This window comes from Haliaeetus albicilla, chromosome 19, assembly GCF_947461875.1.
Source record: "Haliaeetus albicilla chromosome 19, bHalAlb1.1, whole genome shotgun sequence".
NCBI classification, from domain to species: Eukaryota; Metazoa; Chordata; class Aves; order Accipitriformes; family Accipitridae; genus Haliaeetus; species Haliaeetus albicilla.
This window is the reverse complement of record NC_091501.1, coordinates 3100993-3128430: the sequence shown is the minus strand read 5'-3', so window position 1 is coordinate 3128430 and position 27438 is coordinate 3100993. Positions and strand designations below refer to the sequence as shown.

At 40.9% G+C, this 27438-nt stretch overlaps 1 protein-coding gene across 2 annotated transcripts in view; it reads right to left on the bottom strand.

Moving 5' to 3' along the window:
- The window catches only part of MYH9 (myosin heavy chain 9), a 72345-nt gene that overhangs the window by 37958 nt on the left and 6949 nt on the right, over positions 1-27438 (bottom strand). Inside the window, exons 1-5 of one of the 2 annotated variants that reach the window (XM_069807335.1) lie at positions 24223-24331; positions 18161-18513; positions 12323-12479; positions 1954-1981; positions 1057-1150 (exon numbers count right to left, since the gene is read on the bottom strand). In XM_069807335.1, the coding sequence (XP_069663436.1) occupies positions 1057-1150; positions 1954-1981; positions 12323-12479; positions 18161-18493 (612 nt within the window). In that variant the 5' untranslated portion in view covers positions 18494-18513; positions 24223-24331. Of the gene's footprint in view, positions 1-1056; positions 1151-1953; positions 1982-12322; positions 12480-18160; positions 18514-24222; positions 24332-27438 lie in introns of those variants that run through there. The other variant, XM_069807334.1, reaches the window with a different exon arrangement.

Genomic DNA, 27438 nt, shown 5'->3' with positions numbered 1-27438 from the left:
GGAACAGAAAGATAAACACCTAACTACACTTATCTTACTAGGAACACCACACACACTAGACGCTTATGGTTCTAGGAAAGCCTGGTCTAGTCCTATTGCTCTGAAGGAATACTTCTCATATGGTATATCTGGGAAAATCCTGCAAGAAAAACCTTAAATGCAAACTAGTATTGAGCACAGAACACAAGTATTCTTGATATTACTTTAGTCTCCAATTGAACATCCTCACAAAAAGATTACTGTGCACCACACAAAAAAAATAAAATCGTGAATTGTCTATGGATTTGTTTTAGCTGCAGAAAGTGATATTGGTGTGGAGTGAAAAGCTGCTCAAAAAAATCACACAATGGGACAGAAAACGCATTCCTGGTGCAGAACGTGCAGTAAACGTGCAGCTCACCTACGAGGATACAACTGACGAATTCGGCAATAGTCCATCGGGGGAGAGGGAGGGGGAAAAAAATATAAGTGAGACATCTTTAAAGTCCTCCCACCATCACCACCACCCTCCTTTCATGTGCTGCTAACGCTTGGCTGTTTTCCACCCTTTTAATGTTTTCCTACAATTTCAAAGTTTTCAGCTGATGTCCACTAGCCTATCACTGTTCTCCAGTTTTGAGACAGTATACATAATAGTCAGACCTAATCTATAATGATACAGAGGGAAGGAGACAACTCCTCCATGGAAGGATCAGTTTTAAACTGCCTAGACTGGTTATAAGCAATACATCCGTGTGAAAAATCAGTACGGGTGATGCTTCATTTATAATGTCTCTTGCCCATGCACTTGCCCATGAATCCAAGAGGTTGTGGATGAGTTTATCCCCACTGTAGGTCCACTGAATTCAAACGAGTTATGACTTAGAACAATGTTCCCTGGCTTGCAATTTTTGACAAACTTTTATTGTTTCATAGTTCACTGTCCTCCTCAGTCCCCTGATAGATGGTAGTACCTAGGCTTTTATTGAGCAATATAGCTTTTACCAACATCAGCCAATATATATTTATTGTCCAAAGTCAGCACAGCAATAAAGCATCATTAAACCTAGGTCTTACCTGGTCTTTTTTAGACTTGTGTGAGGAAGCAACATGAGCCAGATACTGAATGACCTTCTTGGTGTTCTCTGTTTTACCAGCTCCCGATTCACCTCTGTAAAAAAAATCTGCAATTCATTCACAAACCAGACGTAGGGGGACATATTCATATTTCTAACGCCAAAAGGGCTACAGAGCTCCTTAACTGCATTCTGGCCATTGCAGTACCTCCCTCAAAACCAATAAAAACCAAGTTGTACTGGCAAGCAGTAGCAGTATAGCTGGACTGCAGGCTAGCCATCAGCCGGTTTGCTGTTGGGTGCAGGTTCCATATGCGTGCACAGAGGAGGGAAGGCAATAAAGAACTATGCTTTCTAGCCACTTGGATACAAAGATTGCCAAGTGACTGAGGAATAACTCAGAGGCTGCTGTAGAGGTAGGAGTGAAAGGTAATGAAGTGAATCTTTCAAAAGGAAGCCTCCTGGCTGCAAGAAGAAACATACCAATTCCTTAAGAACTTAGGGCCAACCAATTTTGCTGTGCCTAGAAGAGAAACTGCTGAATCAAGAGTATCTGTTACTGTATCAGCCTCATCAGTATGAATGTACTTAAACATAACAGCTGCATCAAATCTGAAGGACTTCTCCAAGCCTCTTCCATTGACAAAGCTGTATTTCTTTAGGAGCTTGAGCACAGGGGCTGTTTCAAAACCTCCCTTCTTCCTCCACTTCTTACAAAAATTATTCTGCAGAAAGGATTAAATATATATTGGAGGAGCTGTAGTGCGACCTTCCTTGACTCTCCATTATTACCTGATTTACTGAGCCTACCCTCAGCACTTACAAGAGAGTCCTCCAACCCAGAACTTAAAAACACACATTTTGACATCCAGACAAGCTGACAACTGTAAATACTCACGTGCAAAGGATGGACTGATCCTCTCGATCTAGAATAAGATTTAAAAAAAAGTAGTCAGACTAAGACTCTAAAATTAAACTTCTGTGACAGAATGAAATCAACACCAAAGACAAATCCAGGCACTAGTAAACTCTGACAAGTATCTTCAGAAATATGGCCAGGTAACCCCTTCTCTGGCAATAAACCCCAACCTCCCACCATATGCCCAAGTATAATGGCACCACAGCAATTTAGTTTTCTTCATCCAGAAAGAATATTGTTTGTATTACAATTCTTCTACAAACAATACAGAAGTCTCCCACTGAATGTTTCCTTACCACAGAGCTACAGTTTGATGTACATCTACTTGTTCTTCAGCCCCCTCCCTGCTATTACACTGAGCCCATACTGACTTAACAAAAGTTATCAGCAGAGCAGTGGAAATGGAAGGGGGAGGGGGGAAGTGGGACAGCAACCATTACAAATCCCAAAGTGCCAAAAACTCACATCAAACAGAGGCTTTCACCCCCAAAACAAACACTGGAAGCTTGGTGAGAAATTTTTGTTACTTATTTTGTACAGAATGGACTTGAAAACTACAACACTGAGCAGCAGCCCAAGTCCTCTACAGCTGATTTGTTTGTGACACCATCCCCTGTTGTATTAACACAGCAGCTGGTAACAGTAGAAACCTTTTCTTTTCCATGTTGACATACCAGTAGACAACTAACTCCTGTGCTCAATTCCCAGCTGTGGATGATAATATCCTTCCAGTTAGAGAACTCACTTCACCCAGCCTATGTACCACTATCTTCTCCCGCATCTTTAACCTCCTTTCAGCTTTCACCTATGATTCCGCTTCCTCATATGCAGTCCAGACTAGTCCTTCCACCATGCCTTCACCCACTGTTCTTCCACCACTTCTGTGTGAACACGCTTCCCTGCTTCTGCCTTGGTTTCTGTGCCCTCCCCTCCAGTCTGCATCCCATTCCTCCCCCATGCCACCAGGACCCAGCTGGGAGCGCTGGGCAGACTGGAGAGCGCCCGTGCCTACAACACAACAGCCTTAGTAGCTTGTAGTCATCACAGGGGCAGCGAGACCTGTTCAGACATGGAACAGACCTGGGCACAGCAAGTCATTCACAGACAGTCCACAAGAGCTATTGGGGCACTCACAGAACAGACTGTGCCACCAAACTCAAAATCCCCATTAGTTTGTAAGTTATCCATTTGGCTGTGGTTTTTTGGTTTTGTTTGATTTTAGGTGGGGTTTTTTTGCTTCAGATCGAGACCAGAGGACTATCAGATCATCCAGTCTGAGAACCTCAGTAACACAGCAGTTAGATTACATCCAGTTATTGTCATTCTTTCCTTTTTCCATGCTGAGCCCCAATTTTGTGTTGGACCAAAGGCTAATCTCCAAAGAGAGAAAAAGCAAACCTCAAACATCCATGAGAGCATACAATTCACTGGATTGCTCTAATAAATTATTTCAGCAATTGGTAACGTTCACCTGTATGTTTATGGATGTGACTGTCTCCATATTTTAGCTACTGGTTCTTTCTATTCCTTTCTCCAGTAGCTTACAGAACCCAAATGCACTCAGTATTCTCCCCACCAGAGAATACTTAAGACAATATAATTGAGTCACCATTCAAGTTGTTTTGTGCAACATAAAGAGATTGAGCTGTAATTAGGGAAGGCTTTATAGTCAGATAAGAGTTCAAGCACCTGAAACCACTTTCTATACCCTTAAAACACTGCTGCTGCAAGTGAATTTAGCATTTCAGTCCTAACATCATGAATGCTGTATTCATCAAGAAAAATTTCCTATAAACTCAGTTTATAAAGAGAGAAATATGTCTAGCCTTTGGACACATTTTCGTGGAATAAGGAAAGCAGGTAAACCTACCAAATTTGAGGTTCTATCTTTTCTTAAGTTATTCTGAAACCAGTAATGGAAACGTTAGGTTCACATGCTACAGGATAGGCAACTCCTGCTCTTAAGCTTCTTTACTGGAAACTGACCGTACACAGATGAGCACAAAAAAATAGAGGAAAATAATCTGCTTTATCCCTGTTAATACTGTTCTCAGAAAGAGCTGATCAGCCCTAAGACTGGAAGAAAGCAAACAGAAGAAAATAATCACTCAAAATGGTTTTGGCCCAGAAAATTCTTAAGCATTCAAAACTAGATACTGCAGCTTTACCAGCATTGCACACTCATTTTTTCAAGTACTGACTTTTATTGATTGCCTTTAAGATATGCACCCCTTTTGCTGAGGGACAGGCTACGAGTAGATATTAGCCAGCTCCGAAGGACCCTCCCATTCAAGGTTCCCAGTGGGTCAAGGGCTCAGGAGGCACACACCAGCCCTCTGCATGACTGGGCACTTTGAGGGTGGATCAGGGGAATAAAGAATGACTCATTTATGGACTGCCTAAGGAAATGTATTCTTCAGTAGTGGGACACCTGGGTGCAGTTCTCTATCACCAAGCAGCTATGTGAAAGGACAAGACTGCGCCTCTGAATAACACCTGACTTTTGAAAGCTTGACTATAAACAAGCAGCCCACTTGTCCTAGAAAATGTTATACTCGCATTCAGGTGCTACAGAGACTCTTCTAAGAAGCCAATTTGAGAGAAGGGAGGGGGGGAGAATAAGCCTAAGGAAGGTGCTCCTTATTCCTGGTAGCCAGCTCTGGTCTTGGAATTATGAGCTGGGGCTCCTCGAACAGGCAATGGAGCCCCAGGCACTTGAATAGCACATGCCTTCCCAATCCCTCTCCTCCAGAAGATCCTTATTCCAGCAAAAAACCATTGGTAAGCAAACAGATAAACCAACTGCCCAACAGAAAAAGAGATGATCAACATCAGATAATACTAAGCAGCTCTTTGGCACTGAACACTTTTTGATCATGACAAGTTTTGTCCTACTTCGTCGAGAAGCTATTTCAAGCCTCATTCCAACGAGGTAAGGTAGCAACAGCACCCCGGAGTGACCCGAGGAAGTCCCAAAGGGGCAAGCACAGGATTTTTCCACACCTTAACAGAGAACAAGGTGTTGAAAGGTGCTCAGGCAGGAAAAGTCACAGACAGTTTTCAAAATCCTCTTGGCACTACGTCCTCCTCCCCCAGCATACTTTCCCGGTGGCCCGCTGCAGCTGCGTTAGTCACCTCTGCTTTAAGCCAGCAGGAACGTACCTGCGAGTGCAGGCAAGTCACCGGCAGCGTGCAGACACTGCCATAAAAGGCAACATTCCTGTTTGCAATCCGGGGGAAATTCTTTCCCAGGACTGCAAAGCAGCAGTCACTGGGATAGCTGGAATTCTTCTAATTGTGTACAGACAGACAACTCAAATAATGTGTTGAGCAACAGGAAACTGGAGCCGACCAAAGGGCCAAAGAGCTAACGCATACAAAAGCGTAACTCTTAGATACACTTCCAATTAAGAATTGCTTTAAATGCCAATATTCATTCTCTGTACAATACTGACTTGTGCCATCACGAATCAGAGTTCAGTTGCCCAGACAAGAGGCCACCTCCACCCCTCCTTTTTTTTTTTTAAAAAGGATCATTCGACATGGGCGTACTGCACAACTTCAGTCAGCACTTGCCTTTACTCCATTGTCAGTTGTGCAAGCAACCTACTCAGCAAAAGGGAATGTGCTGGGTACCATAAACTCAGTTGCTTATAATAACACAATCAAGAAACGCCTGATTAAAAGAAATCTGCATCTGCTTTTCAACCCTAAACAGAGTCACTTATTAAAAACAATCCAGAATAACAACTCATTAGTTAATTATAGCAACAGTTCTGTATTTCAGACCAGCTGGCAGGGAAAGCTTTTTATCTAGGCGCTTCTTTAGCTCTCATCACCATAGTATTCAAGTGATCATAAGCAGCAGCAGCCTCAAGCACCCAGAAATTCAGGAAGTAAAACATCCTTCAAATTTAAGCTATACAGCAGTATGGTATAGTAAGATCAGCAGATTAATTTTACTATATAACAAGAACATAGTATCTAACTCATTCTTGACTTTCTTCAGTCCAAAAAGAAAAGAGCACATTTTAGACTGCTTCCAGGACCTTTGGCATACATTAAAAAATTAATTCAACCAAAATTTGTTTTCACAAGAGAGACATCTTGTACGTAAAAAGTCCTCAGCCAAATATTCTACTGCAAAACAACGAATCTGAATGAATGCTGAACTACTGTGGTCGAATATATTGGCGTAACCGATAAATTAACAGAGCTCCAAACTCTTGAATTTTGTCTTTAGATGTTTTGGGACGGGAGAAGAAAAAGGCTGGGAGGCTGGAAGAGCATGTGCGATTTAAGCTCCACATCTCAGTTTCAGAACATCCTAGCAGGCCTTTATCACCCACTTCCTCCGCATGAGTGACTCCAGTTTCAAGCCCGTTCATCTCCATAAAAGGAGAAGTAATATAGCATTCACAATGGTGACATCATCTCTCCGGCTAAGAGGAAGTGTAGCTGAAAGGCAAAGGCTTGGTTGGCTTGCAGTCCCCTGCCTATAGCTGACTCATTAAGGCTAAAAGCTTAACCATAGCTCGATGGTACCACCCACCTCCTAACCACCGAGCGTCTGGCAGAACTGAGCAGCCTGGCCCTTTAGGTTTCCGTTACCATACCGCTCCCCCAGCATCGCGGTGAATGCCTCTAGCCCAACTTAGGCAACTAGCTGGCTGACCAAGTGAGAGTTGACCTAAAGCAAGAATTAGTCTTAAATGCATTTAAGTGCTTCAACCGTGCAATCGTTTCAGTTCCTCAGTCTCTCCTCAAACTTCTCTTCTGACCTCAACATAAATCTTACAACCAGTGTCGTTCCTTCAGGGCTCTAACGCAGGAGGAGCCCTGGGCACTTGACACACTGTGCTACTCGCAACCACCCCACTGGCATAAACTCTAATCAAATACATTCACTGTGGTGCTTTAACCTACATGTTGGTTTGAGTAGGATCAAAAACACTCCAGGGGAACACCAGAACAGAGCCTGAGAGCCTGTTTCTGCATTATCATTTAAGGAACGCATTATAGAGAAGTTTCAAAATGCTAATAACCTATCATCAAGTAGGAAAACAAAAAAAAGAAATCAAACTAAGGACAAACATAGCATATCCAAGACAGCTCTCAACAACAAAACTTCAAGATGTAAAAAAAAAAAAAAAACAACAACAAAAAAACCTCACAACAACAACAACAAACGGAGAAAAATCACTTGAGTTGGCAGGAACACTGCAGTGCCAAGATTCAGCTTTGCATTAGCTGAAGTTTGAGGACAGTCACAAGAAGAAAAGGAAGTTTCATTTTGAAAAATGAAATATATCCTACTGGGTCAAATGCCAATGTTTATTTCCCCAAGCCATTTTTGGACTAGAGCCCATACCCCTTTCTCTAGCATTCCTCAACTGAATCTGGAGATAGCAAAACAGGAAAACAAGTTAGGCTGTAATTTTAGGTTACACAAATGTTTATGAAGTTCTGACACAAAAGAAAAACTGGTATATAGCCTGCAAAAGCTCAGGCAGCTCATCATACTGAAACAGTGAACTGTAGGAAGACTGACAGCAAGGGCTGAACCATTACACAAGTGACTGCCAGAGAGCTCCTGCTTTGGTTTACAGGAATGAAGCAAAAAGGGTGTGGTAACTACTAAAAAACAAGTGGGCAACGGATGCTTTTTTAGCTCCTTGTTCTATTGAAAACCACATTGAGACACAGATTTTGAGAGCTGCGTTTAGAAATCTCAAGTAATTCAAAGCATGTAAAACATTTCTTAAGACAATCAGAAACTACGTACATCTTTTCTTGCCATTTGTATACAAAGACCATCAAAACGAACATCCTCCATAATTAGTATCCAAACTTAACATTGCCCTTTGCATCAGAAATTTGGACAAATCTTGGAAATAAACTAGTGAAACCACAGGCTATATTCTTTTGAGTTTAGTGGAAACAGAACTTGACCTATATACGCAACTCGAAAGACATCTGTGCCTCTACATAATTTGAACAGCTCTGTCAATCAAGTATCCCTGAACTGGTAAGCACACACAGAATACTGTACAGAAAATAAAGATGCACTTTGGAACAGTGCAATATACAGTGCAGCATAGCAAACCAATGCTAAGAAGCAAGATGAGAAAGACTTGAGACCAAGGAAGTTAAACAGAAGTGTTCTACTAGCTCGGAAACTTAAGAACTATGTAAATGTCTAAGGATTAAAAATAAAATACTTCAAGGTCATGTTCTATAGAAGCAGACCTAAGGACTGTGAAAATGACAACTGGGCCTGAGGTGCATGTGAAGATCTACAACAGCAAATGATTTGTCTTACAATAGCTAACACTGTTTCATCCCTTAATGTAACAAGGCAAATAAAAATCATGAAGTTACTACGCTTCAGCATTTTTTCTTTTAATCACCAAACCCAGAGACTACCTAGCTCCCAAGTGAATACCAGCAAGGCGCTGGCTGCACAGGCTCCTTTGCAGACTAATCCATCAAGGTCAAGGAGGGTTTAATCACTGCACAATGATTTAAGAGTTTTGTTCAGTGAACCGTTAGGAGCCCTACACTAATACGTGGAGAAACTGGATGAGAAAGAAGATGGAGTACATTCATTAGCAATGTGCTGTCTATTTCCTCTCCCACCTGTCTCTTAGTTGAGGAGGTTGAGCTTTGGAGACCAGAATAACCATTCTGATCTAACCTACTGCAGAAGTTTCAGACACTGGCATTAAAACAGCCATCATGCTCCAGACACCAATGACATTTCTAGCTTCTATCAGTCTTTGACATAGAAAATTCCCTGTATGTGTTCCAAATGGACAAACAGGTGCTGTTTAACAGCTTTAAAATATGTTTTTCTAAATAGATCCTCTGGAGACTATGAATTGAGTTAAAGAATGTACCCCTTCAGTGTACCTCTGTTGCGTTAGAATAATGATTTGTTTGCGCAAGACACCACTCCACTTCAGGCACTGTGCTTCAATCATCAGCACCAGAAGAGTAATTCTTCTGAAAGCCGTTGGACCTGAGGCTTCTGGCATTCAGGTTACCCACGGAACAGAAACATTAAGACAAATGGTTGCTTCCTCCGAAAACAAAAATGTTACACTTTTTCAGAGTTCTGCTCTTGAAGCACAGGAAGTCTCTCCAAGTACCATGCAGCAAAATAATGTTTCGTCTCACTTCCAAGTCTTAATGTCTTCAGTCAGAGAAAGGAGGAAAAAAAGAAAGAAATTGCTTTGAACATGTTCTCCACCGTGTTATTGCTTCAAGGAAGTACTTCTAATGAAATTTAACAAAAAGCAATTGAACCTCTTGGAATAAATAAATGCCACATGACATTTTCGTGAATGGAGTAACCAAGGTAGACACAAAAAGAGGACCAAGCTCACCCATAGTGCATCAGCATAGATGCCTGAAAAGGGTTAAATAGTTTCTGGCTTAGCAGAGGTTGAAATAAAGCTCTCATCTTCCTCTCCCTTCCCCATTCCTTTCCTGATGAACGTCCCTTTGAATGGCCTGCTTATTAGAATACCATAAATTGACTGAAAAGCAAAAAAAAATTCAGAGTCCAAATCAATTAACATGCAAGGCTTTTCCGCTCTGTCAGCTTAAGAGATAACTATACCCCATGCTGACAGAAGTCAGAGTCAACAGCTTGCTATCCTTCTCCAGACCGTGAAGGATTCCCGGTCTTCAGGGCTCTGAAAGTAACTTAGGGAAGGCAGCCTAATCCTAAATGCCTCCGGCTCATGTGGAGCACTGGACCCTTTCATCTTCTATTCTCTGTACAGATTCCTGCCATACCACTGGCTGCTGCACCAAGCCTCCCCCACTGCTAAGCAAAACTGAGAAAGTGGAATAGGAATGTTGCTTTCCATTGCCCTAGAGGCTAGCCAGGACCAGAGACACTGCAACAACTACCTCACCTTCACTCCCAGTAGCAGACATTGGAATGCTACTGTTATCCTTTGCAATAAGGAAATAAGGCAGCAAATAACCCTAAAACGATCTCTAGGGTTCTTGCTAGCACACATACGCACATGTGAAGCAACACACACACAAAAATCTTTCCAAACCTAGTTAAACAGGTGAAAGCAGGCTAGTTCAAAAGCTAACTGGGAATGATATTCACATCCAACAAGCATTCAAAAAAGTCAGCGACAAGGTATCTCAAACCAGGCAAAGAAGAGCTGGGGTAAACCTCTAGACTGTCAATTCCGCTGAGAATATTGCATAGCTGGAATTGTTCTGAGAAAGGTAAACACTCCAGCAGAGCTCACAGCAACTTTCCTGTGCTAGGGAAACAGAGGCAGGGCTGCCATTCTTTAGCTTTGTACACCAAAGCAATTCAAGTGGGATTTCTGAGTTTTAGACATCACTCAAGCAGCGGTCTGATGGAAACACCTTCTCTTTTCAAAAGGAAAGAAAAGATCCATGTAGATTATTCACTAGCTCTGAACCACCATCAGACCAGGAAAGGTCACCTGTACCTTGTTGCAGAATTACAGCTGTCTGTATATCCACTGCCACGTACTGATATACCTGAGAGGGATGAAGGACAAGATGCATGCACGTGCAGTTCCAAATGGTTTAACTGTTGTCTATAGAGGGGAAAAAGACTTCTTCAGTCTCCTTACAACAACGCCAAAGAAACTGCTTCTGATTTGACGTAGACAAGATTTCTTTTTAGGGAACAGTAACTCTGGTAGCATTTAAGAAAAATGTATGTTGGTACTTGAGCTGACAAGGAGTGGGCAAGGTAGAGAAGGAAGTAATAAAGGAAGCAAAACAGTGGTAAGAGGTTTATGGACAACCATGCTGTCACATATAGTACAGGCAGTGCATCTGTCCTTGTCTTTCATGGCAGATCCAGTCTTTGTCTGAGGGAAGTGGGGTCCTGTATAGGTCCAGGTTCATAGGTTTTTTCCTCTGGATACAACATTCCTTTCAGAGTAACCATCAGTAGTATAGCTGTATTTCTTCAAGACCTGCCACATCTTCAACAAATTGCCATCAGTACCCTGCCACCAGTCCACTCCAGCATGTCTCTCTGGCTCACCCCTCCCCACCCAAGGCTTTTACAAATACAGCTTAATCAACCCATCATGTTAGCTCTCCCATATGCTCTGCTCTGCATGCACCACACTTTAGCAACCTTTCTCAGCATTCTTCACATGTAAAATTTGTTTAAAGTCATTAACAAAGGTAAGTGGAAGGAATTTTTCTTGCTCCCTTTCCACTCTGGGCAACCATATTGTTATAGACCTCCTGTGCTTGGAAGTGCAAGTGGCAGCGAGGCCAGGGGAAAAGCAGAACTCTTTAAAATTGAGTCTAATTAGAATTTTAAAGCATGATTTTATTGTATCTGGCCTTTGTTCAAAAAAAGCTAGGCTAATGACAAGACCTAGGAGAGGCAAACCCCTTAATCATTGCTAGTCATCAGAAAGTAAAGGAGTAATCAAACTCATACAAGCCATGCCAAATCAAACTGTCCATTACATCCTTTAAACCTTACAAAGCATGCCTCTTCGTAGAACCCAGCTACAAACAGGAAGAAAAGCACAAAATACCTCCATACCTGAACACTCTCCAAGCATCCCAAACCCAAGCACTGACTCTGTGAAAGACCTTCTCTCAGAAGGGGGGGATATGCACATATGCACAGGACATTGAGTTCCATATATAAAAGTCCTCAAGTGACAAACAAGCAGCAGATAATATATATGGTTCTTTACTTCTCATTTGTATACAGGGGGGAAAAAAAAGGTCAATCTGCTTGCTTTCTTTTATTCTATGAAAGGCCAACAGATGTATTTAATATTGCCTGATAGTAAGTTTTATTCTTAACAGAATAAGAATGTAACCAAACAACTCCTGATCAGTAAAACTACCACTGACCATCACACTTCAAAATGCAGGTTATACTAAGCTTGTTTCATCCAACCAGACTGTATAACTGGATTTCAAATACTTTTGTTAAAAGCCTCTATCAACCAATACAGGTACTTGACTATTTATAGCTATCATTCCATAGGCTCATCGTTGAGAGGGGGAAGTTCACTACCTCGTTTGTCCTTGCCTGTTTCTCTGAACCCTGTGCGTTCACACCAGTCTGTTCTTTGTCAAGTTTAGCTCTTGCCAGACTCTTTGTAAGGTTCTTCAAGCCACTAGAGCAGGAGAAAGCTATTCACCTGAACACAAAAGCTGGTACCAAGTAGATGTCAGGTGTCTGTAAGCAAGGACAGAAGGGGCAACAGTGCCTTTTGATAGCAGTGAGTAGTTCTCTTACAGTGTTTTGACTGCAACCTTGATTTGCGATTTCAACAAGAGTCATTATCTCAGCACTCACCTTGCATCATACTCCTGTAGGCTGTGTCTGTGATGGCATAGATATGAGGGGGCATCTCATGTCTCTTTTTGCCTTTGTACATCTCCACTATTTCTTCTGAGTATATGGGCAGGTTCTTGTAAGGATTGATTACCACGCAGAACAGGCCTGAGTAGGTCTGGAAAGAAAATACCCCAACAAATAAAGACAGGAATTAAAAATGTTGTATAGTTGCACATTTTAACAGTATATTACTTGGAAAAACAAACACACCAACCAGTCCTTTTTTAAGTGCTCCTTTCAGTGATACCATGTGGGATGCTTCCCACTAAGCAATATTGGAATCCGAGCAACAGCTAAAGTCACATCAACTTGACTAGTACTCAACCTTTCCAAATATGCACAGAGCATCAACTGATACATTAGTCACACTGATATCAAACTGGCCTGCTCCCTGGCTAATTAACAGTCCACTAGGACTGGTTTTTCTTCCCTTCAAAGTTCCTATATTCAAGACAAGTGTCCATTTCATTCTATAAAGTAGGTGCTCAGCCCCTAGAAACATGCATTTTATTATTTTCTGCCTCATGTTTGCTATGGATTTATCCAGTAATTGATCAATTACAACATTAAACTTCAAGCCAAAATAGTTACTAAAAGAAAAATAAGACCAGTGTACTCCTTAGAGGTTTTCAAGACCACTGGACTAGGCTGAATTCAGTGTTGACCCTACTCTGAACAGGAACTTGGATTAGATGGCCTCCTAAAGGCCCTTCCAGCCTGAACGCTGTCATGATTTATAAAGTAACAAGTGTAACTAGAACTAGACTCAAAACTGTAAGGTCATTAATGTAGTATAGCTCTGAACTAGTCAATATAGGAAACAATTCTAATGTATTCCATGCTCGAAGAGTCAGTAACATTTGCCAAAGTTTACTTCTAATTCATCTCAAATGGTTAATTGGTTGATCTGTGACAGCAAACCTCAATTTCTCAATTGGTTTCCACTGGCTTATATTCTACAGTTCTAATGGAAGACAACTGTCAAAATACTTCTAGTGAAAATATTAAGTTTCTTAAAAGAAAAAAAAGAAATTAAAAAAATATCTTTGAGATCTGAATACCTAAACACCGCCCCCCCAACAAACATTTTACTTACAAAGGGAATAGAAGGAGCAGAGGTTTCTTAGATATTTCCTAGACATTCTAAGAATAGCATTCCAAGCGTTGCTCCTGGGGTTTAGAGCTACCCTAGTTCCCCATCAATTTTAGAGGCAGCTGTTTGAAACATCTAGAGAGGAGTAGCTTTCTACAGCAACTTGCAGTGCTACCAGAAGAGAGTACATTTGGCACTTTTTATTTCTATTGCTACCATCTCTTCTATTGTTTGCTCAATGAAGAGTGCTTCAGAGTGGTAAAGAGTTCTCCACAATGAGCGCAGAGTACTTAATCAGATTTAGCCTCTTTAGCTAGATAAAGGTAAGGATTAGACTACAGTGATCAGAAGGGTGAAAATAGTATCTACTACAGAGTTTATAGTCTTATATCCAAATTTTCTACATGCTGGCTTAACATTAAGTACTTAGCCCACTCTTATATGCAGCAGATTCAGATACAGCTTTCACCCTGTCTCCCAGAAAGCAAAATTTTTATAAGGATTTAAGGTTCCTTTTCCATACCCCAGCATAAACTATCAGGATATGTTTCCAGACCTACTTTTTTTTTATTTTTCTAATATTTGAGGAATATTTGAATAGCTTACAGAAAATACTACATCTCTTTCCAAACTGGGAAACTACGAAAGTTGGCTAAAAACCTTTTAGCATAGGACTTCTAAAGTTTTAGGAAGCTAAGCTTCAGTGAGACATTCTAGTCAGGTTAGGTTTGAGGTAGTGCTTGAAAGGAAGTTTAAGGAGTTTGCAGAAACCAACTTGGCAATGCTAGTTCCTTTTGCCTCAGCCTTAGTTCTCCATCTTATCAGACAGTACTTTTACAGCACAGAACAGCAGCTGAAAGACTGGGTCATGCTTTCCTGATCTCTGACTACACTAGTGGAAGACAGAATAGGACCAAGAGGTAGAAAGGAGTTGACTCAAGAGCAGCACATTCACAGTACATGCAGTACACTTCTTTCTTATGCTGGTGTGGAAATAATTGACGTTGGAATCAAATGAACTGTTAGAAGGAAAGCTGTAATTTTATCTGAGTTCTGGAAAACAAGTAAACAAAAACCCTCTAAGCTGCCAGTTCCAGCTGTCTGCATTAGCAGCCATCTTGCCTCAAATCCCATGGCAGCAGCAACCTGCATATATTAATCAAAAGAAGATGCCCTGTATAGTCACTGTTCCCCCCTGCAACAAAACTAACTCAGGCCACAGACTGAACCTCCCTCTCCTTTGAAGAGGTTAATACAGCTAAATGCCTGTTCGCTGCTTTTGGGGAATTAGAAGTGAGAGAAAAAAAAATGTTAGCAGTAGCAACTACTGTGGCAATATTCCACAAGGAATGTAAAGTTTACTTGTCTGTATTTGTGTGACTTTTTATGGCCATGTATACTGAACAAATTAGAATTGTTGCTTTTTAAGTAAGAGTAGCGTAAAAGTCTGAAGCTGGGCTGAAGCAGTCTTATGGACGAAAGCAGCAGTTTAGAAAACGGAAGACATTAATTTCAATTACAGTGATGAAGCCATGAAGCAGGTATGCAGGAAGAAGCCATCACCTTCTTCCAGCATTCTGGTTGCCAGGAGAAATACCTAAGGGAAGTTTCTTTGCAGTATAATGATCTCAGTCAGATGTGTGAGGTGATATTTTTGTCTAATAGAGGCAACTAATCATGGCTGGGATAGGCAACTGAGCTAGACCACCTTGTCACAGCTGCTGGTCAAGCACAATGACAAAGTTTTATATAGGAAGCAAGTTGAAATATACTAAGCAAAAGCTGCCGGCCCTACCACAGTGAAGACAAGCGTCATCCTCATCTTATTAAAGTACAACTAAAGACTTATATGCATAAACCTCTGAATTGAACCCAAGGCTCCAATTGAAAGGCTAATCTATTATAAGTGTAGCTGGCTTGGAATTCTGTACTTTGTTTCAGACATTACTATCTCAAAATAGAATTCTGGCATTACCTTTCACTAACTATTTCACATAACACATGAGCCAAACTGGAACTAGCTTTATTTTTCTAACTGCTAAACTAGCTCTGAAGAGCTGAAATGACCATCTGCAGTATGGCACAAAGCTGACAGCATCAAAAAGTTTATTTTCCAGGAACTGTTAACTTCAATGAAATAACTGGAACACGTTAAGGTTGAGTTTTGAGTTTCACACTGAAGACAAACAAGGCAGTTCAGGTAAGCAACACAGAAGCCGAAAATGATCTTCTCGTGAAGCATTCCAAATAGAAAGGGTTAATATGAATGCCAGTCTATTAGCAAGTCACCTCGGTGCAGAACCAATCAGCACATGGAAACAGCAAATTGGTGTCACACTCAAGCTCTTAGTTCTTGAAATGTTTGACACTCCCTGCTCAAAATTTGTCTGCGCCAGCCGTAAGATTTTCCCCTTCCATTTATATGATAGGTAGACAGAAAAATAAAGTTTGGAAAAAAAAAAAAACAAAAAAGACACAAAAACACAGCCCTGCTGGCAAAGAAGAAAGAAAGGACAAGAGCAGAACTAAATTATGCTTATGATCTTTCCAGAGACATTTGTGCTAGAGATACATTGCGTGTATTCTCTTTCAAGAGGATTAATGATCAACTAACAGCCACTCCAATAAAAGTATTTTAAGCCTTTGCATTAATCTTCTGACTTGCTGAGAACTGCTGACAGGTGAGATCAGTCCATTTCACAAGTGCACAGAAACACAGTTTTGGCAAGACTAAGATTCTGTAATAGAGAATTACTATGCTAGGTTTACTTACTTGGGTGAAGGGTGTGGGGATTTTTTAATACTTCTTACAATCCAATTAGAAGAACTCAATTTATTACAGTCACAGACTATGTCTGAAATTTCAGAGGGTATCTTGCAAGATACATGAAACAGCCTATTGCAGAGTGCGCAACAGACTTCGAGATGCTGTTGAATTATTTTCAACAACTTATTACATAACCTAGCAATGTTTCCTGTTCTAAAAATGTTACATGTGATCTTGCACATCCTATTTCATCTCAATACCAAGATTCTTCCCTCTTGAGAATAGATTTTGACCAATAGTCAGAGGAGTTATTGACTACACAGAATAATTAACTGCATCAACCTCCAACCACATTAGCTCTCAAAATTTTGAGATCAGACAGTACGAGTCAGACTAAATTTATATCAGCTTTGCATCCTTCAGATGTTCTCTGTTAATTTCTGCAACAGTTGTCTATATGCCTTTGTGCCGCTCCAGAAGAGTAGTGGTCACAGCACTAGCCAGAGTGGGAGTTCCTAGCTTGTGTTCATGCTCTGTTAACCTAGAAGGCAACAGTTCACAAAGGTTTCTACCCTAGATGGATAGCTAGGGTGAATTTCTGCTATGTGGTGTCTTAGATACCACCAGTCCCTGTTAGGGCAGATCATCTATAGCTTGCCATGTAAGATGACTGCATAAAAGACTATATCCCTATGGGTATGACAAAGTAGTAAGCACTCAGAAAAACCCAAAACATAGATAGATATTGCAGAGAGCTTTTATTTATGTCGTCTTCTCCATATGACAAGAGAGGCAGCTTTTGGGTTTTGGCAGCACAAAAAGAGGGGAGAGAGGAAATATAGACAGACTTTCTTCAAGGACTGTATTAATATACATGCTTACATATGAAATTTATTCTTTAATACATTTTATTTTAATAGATCTTCTAATCTACTGTCAAGATTTCATAGCGCCCAAAAATACTGAACATCCGGCATTTCTACATCCCGCAGGATTCCATCTCAGGCAGTCCCATTTTAATTATGTAAGCAGAGGCTAGCCTGAGAATAAACAAACCAAGAAACACTCGTTCCTGTTTCAACTAGTCACTGCACCCAAATTTCACATTACCACTGAGTTTAATCATTCATTCTATGCCTGCAGAGTATCAATAAAATAGGCGCTATCACAACCAACATCTGCTGGCTAAACACAGGCCACAGGAAGAGGAAAATCAGAAGGGAACTGAAGAACCAGGTCAAGGTTCCAAATTCTCCTTCCCCACCTTTCCCTATTCATTGCTTTTGGTATTCAGAAGTAGTTACTTCATGCTTCATTAGTATGACCATTGGTCCCATAAATGGTAGCTTTGTCATTTCCAGCAATAAGAAGCAGGAATCTCTGCTCTTGTCCATTTTGGGGTAGAAAGAAAAGGAAGTATTTCCTATCTCTAAGCACATGCAGGCACATATGTGCCTTCTCTAGTAAAACACTCCGAGACCCAGAATTTTTGTAACACAAAGCTTGGCATTAGCATTCTTTCCCACTGAAGCTCCAGACGTGGGAAAATGCAATTCAGATGTTAGGTATATCAGGACTGTGTTTTTATTATTATTTGGTTCAGTCCAGATCAGACTCCCCATTTACCACTTTCCAACTGCTCTCACTTCTTGCTAAAAGAAAGTTAAATGGCATTCAAAACATCCTGCAAATGAAGACATTAAAATGTTAAAGACAGATTTACCACAGCATTCCTTGAAAGCTTCAACATCAACTAGAGGGGGATTGGCACAGTTTAGTGAAAAGATTTTAAGTAGAGGGAAGAAGCTAAGTCACATGAGAGTTGCGTATAGGGGCAACGAAAGGTTAACATACACATTTTAGAAGCAAAGTGATTACAGTAGGTTCACATACTATGTAATCAAGAACTCTTACCCGAATAGACAAGATTACTTACATAGATCAGTCCTGAGTAGTATCTCTCCTTCAAGTTGTGAAGCACAGAAGCCTCATTCAGGCATGTCAGCTCTGCCATATCTTCCACTTTAGAGAATTTGGGGGGGTTCATCTTCTGGATGTCATCCTTATTTACTTTCACTTTCTTCCCATTCTCTGCCAGTTCCACGATGGCCTCATCTCCTACTTCTTCCTTCAGGCTGGCTGCCTCAAACCCACTCTTCTCTGAGGGAACCCATACCAGCTTCTTAGCTGCCCAGTCAGCCTGAGTCAGGGGGTTATTAATGATGTTTTTGTCCACATAAAGGTACTTATCTGCATCTCTTTGCGACATTGTGTTTTAGAATTGGGGACCTGCAAAAAGAGAAGGGGGGGGAATATTTTTAAAGCCTCAAGTTGCCTTGCAAATTCCTAGAGGCAGACAGGCACACGCTAAGTACTCTGAGGCCCTGGTCATCAGAGCATGCCTCCCCCTCCTTTAGTTTCATGTTAGTAAGCACTGGTAAGTTGTCAAACTTCCAATAAGGTCACAGTTTGGCTTGCCAAGAGGATGAAAAAAACCAAACTAGCAAGCAGTTAAGAAAAACCCTACAACAAAACACTGACCGTTAAGCATTTGGAAGCCATTATTTGGCAGAAAAGAGAAAGCACATTAAAGTGGCAAGCATCAAACAATTTGTAAGATGTGCCAATACTCATAGCATCAGATACTATGTCAGTAACGTTCAAGTCAAGATTAGCCCTTCACTGCTCTACTTGGTAGAGATATTAGGTCAGAAATATAATCATAAATGTTTAATCAACACTTTCACTTCCTATCTCCTTGTTCTGATAAGCTACGAATCAAATACTACAACTTCTTAGAAATGCCATATACCAGCCTAGACAATACATGAGACATACTTTGCTTCTAAAAGACATCATCGATAATTTGAGGACACCAGTTAAGACCGACATTAGATACTTTCCATCACCAGCTTAGTAGCAACACCCAGCCCACCAGTTTGTATCTTTTTTCTAGATAATGTTCAGTAGCAAAATACCTCCAAGGCAGTAACAGAATAAACCTGTGGTCAGGAAATTTTACAGCCAAAAATCCACTATTGGGATCCTTCTATGAAGCTGTGGTCAGGTAGAGGAGAGAGTACCACCCCTACAAGAGGGAGATGTAGGCAGCATGCTCAGAAAATGGCACCCTAGATTTAGTGTTTCATCAAAACCAGAACACTACCGCCAGGGATTTTCCAGTTTATAAGGCAGCAATTTTATTGGTGCCACTCAGAAATCCTTTCAATCAGAAGAAAGGACTGCATGCGTCAAGGCTCATTAACCACGTAGCAGCAGCCTCTTTACAAGGTCCCATAAACATTACTTCTTGGATCCTTCCTCACAAAGATACCAGTGTCCTCAATATAAGTTTTTTGTAACTTGGATAGAAGTTAGAGCTCTTTACCACCAAAAGAACAGGAAATGAAAATATCAATATTCATGTCATGGCAGGCTGTCAGGATCTACATAGATAAATTTTCTACAGACCATACCCATATTTACAAACCAGCCTGCAAATCAAATAGGTGAAGTCTGACTATAGATACTGCAGACAAAAAGTTATTGAGAGCAGGACAGAAGCAGTTCAATTCTCAAAAAATGCATGAGAGCAACAATAGATGTTGAGTCCCAGCATTAGCAAGCAGTGAATGAAGCCAGAAAAACATCAGCTATAATAATCATGGGCACAAATGCCCACACCAGTCATTTGTAAGCATGTAGGGAAATTCCTTTCAACAAATGTATCACTGTAGGTGGTATGCAACTTTGTGCCAGATACTGTATGGATAGCTGTATATTCACAGTCAAAAATTCTTTAGCAAACAAAGAGAAAATTAAGCTAAAGGAAATGATTATTTATAGAGTAAGGTTAAAATCTTTGTCTTAAGCCTTATAGGATATGCCAAGCAGCTACTCCACGCTCTATCTCATCTTTCCTTCCCCACAGGGTCACTGACACTTCCACCTCAATAACCGCAACAGTGATTCTCAGAGCAGCTCCTCCTCCCTGGCTTTTTGTATTTTTATTGAAAACCCAGATTTTAATGGGTACGCGATGAAGAGGTTTGTTGCAGAGATAAGATGTAGCAATCAGAAGACTGCCATGAAAAATTTGAGCTGTCAAGAGAGCTCCAAGACCACCCTACAACAGCTAGCCTGACAGTGTGTAGGAAATAGAGAAGACTAACAATTCAACAAAAGATATTGAGACTCGTGACATTGCAGAATATCATCTGCAGGTTGTGGTCAAATGGTTAAAAAAAAAAAGGGAGTGGAGGGAAGGAGGGGAAAAAGGAAAAAAAAAAAGAAATAAATATTCAATTGTGTTCAAAGTTGTATCAGGTTTGGCAAGGCAACAGCTGTGCTCTACCCTCCATTACACAGTTTCCTGCCTATGCAACTCCCAGAATCTAACCAGTTGCCTTTTTTGGCTATAATCAGGCAGGACACAGAGGCAGTATGCTTCAGCTAAATTCAGTTTCATCATTTCCTGAGGAATCCAAAGTAACCAGCCATCTGAAGTGTCCTGTATTACACTGAAACATATTCCTCACTTCCTTACTGTTAAGAGTACATGCATTCAACACACCTCGGAGATTAATTCTGGGATAAAGACTAATTTTTTTTGGATAAGAAATACATAAGACCACAAGAAATCTTTCAAGGGGTATCCCCAGCCAGTTCTAGATCTGGAGAGAACTAAGGGAAGAAGATAGCCACAGAGAGGTTAATCAAATCCCTCACAGGAGGAGAAACCCGAATTATCTCACATACAGCAAGACTGCATTCTTCAGCCAGTAAGGGATCATTCTATAGCATCTACCCCTTTTTATTCCCAGGACTGAAAACAACAACTTTCACAGTAAGAAGAGAAATAGCCTAACATGGCCATTCTAAAATCTCACCAAACACTAAGTTTTTTTATGCCAGTACTACCAAATAGTGAGGAGGTTCAAAGATGGTCTGCACCTCAAACTTTAAACAGACTTGAAAATTACCCTATTGCATGGAAGCAGCAAGCATCACCATCTCAGACTAGTTTTCATGTGGTCCAGAACAGAATCATCAGGTACTGGAACTAAAAAAATGGAGGATCATGCTAAGATAACATGGTATTAGTGCTATTCTCAAGGCTGACTTCTAACCCACAGGGCCTCTAAACTAGCAATACCACAAACCAACCATTAATTTGCCTTCTCCACAAGAACAGTACCAGAGGAATCAGATTCAGCAAGTTCCATCTCATGGGCTCCAAAACTTATCTTCCTAGCTTATGCCACATTTCACTGGGCATTTCTAAAAACGCCTTAAGTGGTCAAGGAAGCAAGCCCAGTAAGCTCTTGCAGCCTTACAGCTACTCTCAACGAATGCAAGTCATTACCATTTTAGGAACAAATTAGGAAGCAATTTGTTTGCCTAGTAGTTTGCATTTTGGGTGTAGATAATTACGTGGGGCAAGGACATTTATCTTTACATGGCTATTGTGCAACTGTCAGATGAGAATACTGTTAACAATATTCTTTTTGATGCAACACCAGTCTATGGGCAAGAAGACCAAAAAAAATACAGAAGGAAGACAGACCATCCTTGTTTTGAGTTTAAATGCCTCCTTCCTAGTATTGTTTCCAAAAATGAAATATTGCAGTCACTTCCCTGTTAACCCAGTATGCTCCCTTATTGTGGTTTGTAGCAGTCTGAGGAACAGACTAGTCAAACATTGCTTGTTTTCCATTATTTCAGGTGCCAAAAGACATTCTTTTGCCATTTAACTAACTACATAGTTGCCACAAAGACGCCATACAGTTACAGATGGATGCAAAGTGATCTCTACAGCCATGAATAGGATGGGACCAAGACATAAATAATATGTAGTCCAGCCTTAAAAACATTTTCAATAATGCTTTACATACATACTTCCCTGTAGATTCTTCTGAGATGAACAAGTTAAACACTGGCTCTAAGTTGAGATGCCATGCATTCCCTTTGAACTAGGCAGAATTATCCCAAACCCTCGTTTGAATACAATCATATGGACAGAAGTTCGCCTTAGCCTCCTACAATTTCATAGCCTTAAGGCTTGAATTACGAGACACTTCACACACTCCTCTCCCTACTTAAAGCATCAAGTGCTTCCCAAAAACCTGGAAACAAACACCTTGTCTGGCTTGGAAAGGTCTAAAAGCTACCTCTGCTATAAGTTCCCTTCCTTTCAATTACAGCATTTTGCAACTGCTAAAAGCATAGAACATTATCTGTTTGCAATTTAATTTTCCAGAACTATTTGTATTATTCCCCCCCCCCCTCAAATGTTTACTCTGTCAGCAGCCACATAATTGTTTCTGGGACTGAGCCACTGCTCAGTAAGATGAGCTTGGGCTATGCTAAACTATCGAGGTAACAGCCTGAAGTAGAAACAGAATATATTCAGAAGAGCATTAATGGCAACACTTAAAGCATCACACTTGCTAACAAGTATTAGAGCACTAGCTAGGCAAGGAAAGCACTTCTAGTTTGAGTTATCTGAACCGCCATTAAAGTAGGGATCCCCACACTGTTCTTTTTAGGCTTCAACCTCATCATTAGCAAAGATGCATTTACTACATTAGAATAGACAGCTTTAATCACAAACCATTTCCTTACTTTAATGAATTATGAGAAGTTTGTGAAGTACTGGGCTATAGAGAACATAAGATAGCTAGATACATGTACTGTATACTTGCTGATTCAGATCACCATTTCAGAACTTTGCTGTAAGACTGAGCCTGCATGAAAAGCGACATATGTGGGTAATTACTAGAAGTTTCTTCTACTTCATATCCACCAGTAAGGCACTGTTATAAAAACTTTCTGTGATTTCACATGACATGATCCCCCCACAGGGTTTGTCCAGTAACCTTTATACTAGCAGTGCAAGAGGAACTACCCTAAAGATCAGGATGACAAAAAGAATGGACAATAAATAGTAAACACATTTAGACTAAAATAAGTTAATTTCCTTTGTTCATACAGTTCACATTTTAAAAGTATTTCAGGAACACAACTCTCATGTCATTTTCCAAACTGGCTTACCTTCAGCAGGTTGTGAGGGAATGGCATACAAGACAAAAGGCCCTTTCACAGAGCAAAAGGAATGTACACCATTTCTATAGGCAAGACAAGACTTTTACACTAGAAAATCGCAGCACTACTGGTCACTTACAGTCCCATTTCAGTTACAACTGAAGTGTCCTCAGTGAAGAAACTGCATTCTTTGTTAATACACAGCATTTAAAAAAATAATCTGATTTTGAGAAGAAGCTAACGATTCAAACTAAGTTTGGTCAATAACATTCATACGATGGGAATCTGTTACGCGTACAATCTGAACAGCTAATACTTGCATTATTTTTGCAAACTCAACTATTTCACTTTCCCCAGCCAGCTGACTACAGTTCATCAAATCAACAGAAACAGTTGCATTAAGTGCAGCTAGAAAGCACAGTAAGCAGACTTTAGTGGCCAGACTGCCTACAGTGACCATGAACAGACAACATTAAAAACCAAAACCTAACCCACCAAAAAACCCTCCCTATAATTCCCTTGTATTCACTGAGAAACCATTCAGATCTCATCTGTTTAGGACGTACTAGGCTGACACTTCACAGCTCCACGTGCCAGGATGTTTATGGGAAAGAAAACTGCAAAGTTTGTTAGCACAAACTGTTCCAACTTCGAAGTAACACCTATATAAAAACTGAAGTCTGAATCACTAAGGGTGAGAAATGAATTGCGGGGGAGGGGGAGAGGAAGGGAAGGGGAAAAGCTGGCAGGAAGCTAAACTGATGGACTGGTTATTATCTGCTTGTTTCTCAAGTTCAGTATATTGTGACACACCAGTGCTTGATGCTTCAGACTGAAGAATCATGAATTTCAGTTATCCCACTAGAGAATACAACATCAGGCAAGTACACAAGTTTGCAATTAATACTCCCTCACTGATAGTCCCCCAAGCTGAAGGCATTCAGCTACACTTACCCCTTTTGTTCAGAATGCCGTGCCACCACGCAGACTCATTTCATCTACTTCAGCTTTATTTGGGATTCATAATGATTGCTATTAGGCTTACTGTAGTTAACTGCTTTCCTCTCTAGTCACAGTCTGACGCACACAATACATTGTTGAAAGATTTATTTCACAACTGGAATGCAGATTGCTGGCAATTATTGTTGCATATTCAGTTTGACTGTAGTGCTGCCCAGACTTGCCAGCTACCATGTTTATTACTGTAAGTTAAACTCAAAGGTAGAGCACTAAAGTGCCTTCTCTGTATGCACAGGGCTCCAAGAATCAAGAAGGAGGAATCTAATTATCTAACATATAAATGATGCCTGTATTACACAGAGGTGATCAAGTGACCAGACTACACGTAAGACAGAAGAAAGAAGTTGAAGGGTATTCTGTATCTTCCAGGTGGCCTAAAGGTACCTGGCACGCATCCTCAGAACAACAAACATAGAATAAATGTTTCTCAGTTTCTGCATGTCCAGCTCTTTTCATCAGCTGTCAAGCACCACTTTCTGGTATGTGTGAAGCAGCACTTGCATATTCTACTGTAACAGCTGACACAGGAGGTTTGCTCTGTGAAGCTGGGACTTTCCATGGCAAATTGCAAAGGCCACAAAGCTATATACAAGTAAGGCACTGTCCTTACATGCCACTTAATAGTCACCTTTTCTCTCCCCTGGGTTCAAATGAATGGCAAGATTGGGAGAACAGAAGCTACAAGCACAGCACATGCAGATGTAACGTAAATTAATGCCAATCTGAAGAGGCTAGCTTTGGGTACCAAAGAGCGAAAATGGGATAGCGCAGGCTTCACCATGGGCTATACATGCACAGAAATGATCTTGGGCAACTGCACTGCATACCGTAAAGAAATTAACCACTGTAGGTTATGGGCAAATATGGCCAGGCATAGCTTCCCTAAGTTAATGCTAGGGAGGGTATGCTTGCCCCTATTTTAATTGCACCTTCTCAGTTCAGCGAGACACAAAGACACATTATCATGTACATGGCACCAATAAAGTTAATCAGTTCTATGAAGCCTGTGCACATTGTTTAAACACACCAAACACTGGTTTAGGGAGGGGGAGGGTAGGCTTCTGTTGATTTCAAGTCCAGTCTTTAGCATGACAAAGCTAGGCTGGCTGCCACCCAACCCCATTCACTTTGAATAAATATTCAAAGTTTACAATCCTGCATAATACACTTTCTGCAACTGTTGTTTCTCATTAGTGCTCGTACAGTACATGCCTTCTCAGCAGAGGAGAGAATTCCTCTTCCAGAGACAGTGTGCCCACAAGGAAAACATTCCAGGGGGAGAACACATTCTTCGTGACCACTCAGCAAAGTAATCCCACTTAAGGAGACAGCTGTAGTTCAGAAAACTGCAGCCCATCCCTGCTGTTCAAACTGTTTTGCTGGAAGACTTGTTTTCAGGAGGCATAATGGACTGCAAAAGTTCTGACCAGGCATGCAGAATTCCCTAGGGCCATTGCATGAAAGAAGAGGAAGAGCTTGGAAAGTTTCAGCCTGTCCTTGTTATCTCAGGGTCACTTTTCATTCCTTCCCTAATATTCTGATTTAAGGCTAAGAAGGTAACTGCCAAGAACTCTCTGGGGCACTGAAGTGTAAGGTAGCTCTTCCAGTACACAGTTCTATATCAATTAGCACTCCCTGTCGTCTTTGTCAGCTCCAGGTTTCATTTCATCACAGGAGGGAACAAGGAACAAAACAATTACACCTAAATACAGAGAAAAAAAATACAATTCCGGTTCACTCTTTTAGAGACAAATATTTAGCAGACACGTGGCTAAGATAAAGTCACAGGAGCAATTATTCTCACTTACGTTAACTGAGAAATTGCTTTGATCTCAGCATCAATAATACTAATTTTCTTCCAGCACATATTGGAACGAACCAAGTGCAAATATGTCTGGCAAACCATTTTAAAAAAAGATTATTTTTACATTGCAGCAGGGAACCAAATTTCTCTAGGCACTTACAGCTCAACCTACTGTGCCAAACTATGATCATGCACAAACAGCCTTCTGCTACATCTCATATTTTTGTTCTTTTTTCAAATAGTTCTGCTGCACCATTAACAGCAGCTGTGGGGATGATAGGCAAAAACCCTGGCACAGAGAAGTCTACCACCTTTACAGGGTCCAACTTTGATTCTCAACTCTTCTAGCTATACTCAGGGATTCATTAAGAGGACCTACCTCTGTCTATTAAGGTGATCTTGGAGTTGGGGGGCAGGAGGAGAGCAACTCACTCTGGACATGGAACAACAGCAACTCCTGCACTGAAGGAAAAGCTACATAGCCTTAAGCTCCAGGACGTATAAGGAGGCCAGGTTGAGAACAACCTCAGAGAAAATAAATACCAAGTTCAAGATGGCCTGAAAAACTTTGAAACATTCCAACTGCGACATTTCCCTATTGCTTGCACAGCTTCATGGCTCCTTACTTAGCTATCCATTATAACCAATGTTATAGAGAAAGCCCCCGGTTCAGCGGAGCGCGCAAGGAACGCTTGTCTGGTCTGTACACCTCAGCCTCATGCTTGTTTTCTGGTTAGCTTTTTCCTTTCCTGACCTGTGCTTTCTTCCCTAAATGTCAAATGTATCAGTCTTTAAAAAGGAACAGCATTAGGCATCTCTTATTTTAGAATTCACCCAACCATGCCCGCCTGTCTGGATGTTCGGAAGCACTGATTTTTGTATTAAAGGGGAAGAAAGGACTCATCTTTCAATCTGAAATGAGTAAAAGCAGGGGCACTTGATAGTAGGAACCTACTCTGAACTGTTACAATCATGGCTATATGGCATATAAAATTTTCTCCGTTCTGGCATTACAGGAAAAGAATTTTTTTTAAAAAAATAAAATTATCCCCTTCTGGTAGGTGACTGACATACTATGACATTCCACAGTACCAATGAGAGGAGGCAAATATAATTTGGAAGTTTCCAACAAAGTTTTGCTTTCTGGCATAAAAGGATAAAAAACAACATGAGGAAACCATGACCACAGAGTAGCAGAACTGTTTCATGCGCCTCCACCATAGTTAACAACTTCTCCACAAGCGTATACACTATGGTGCGGTGGTGGTGAGGCACTGGAGCAGGTTGCCCAGAGAAGCTGTGGATGCCCCATCCCTGGCAGTGTTCAAGGCCAGAGTGGATGGGGC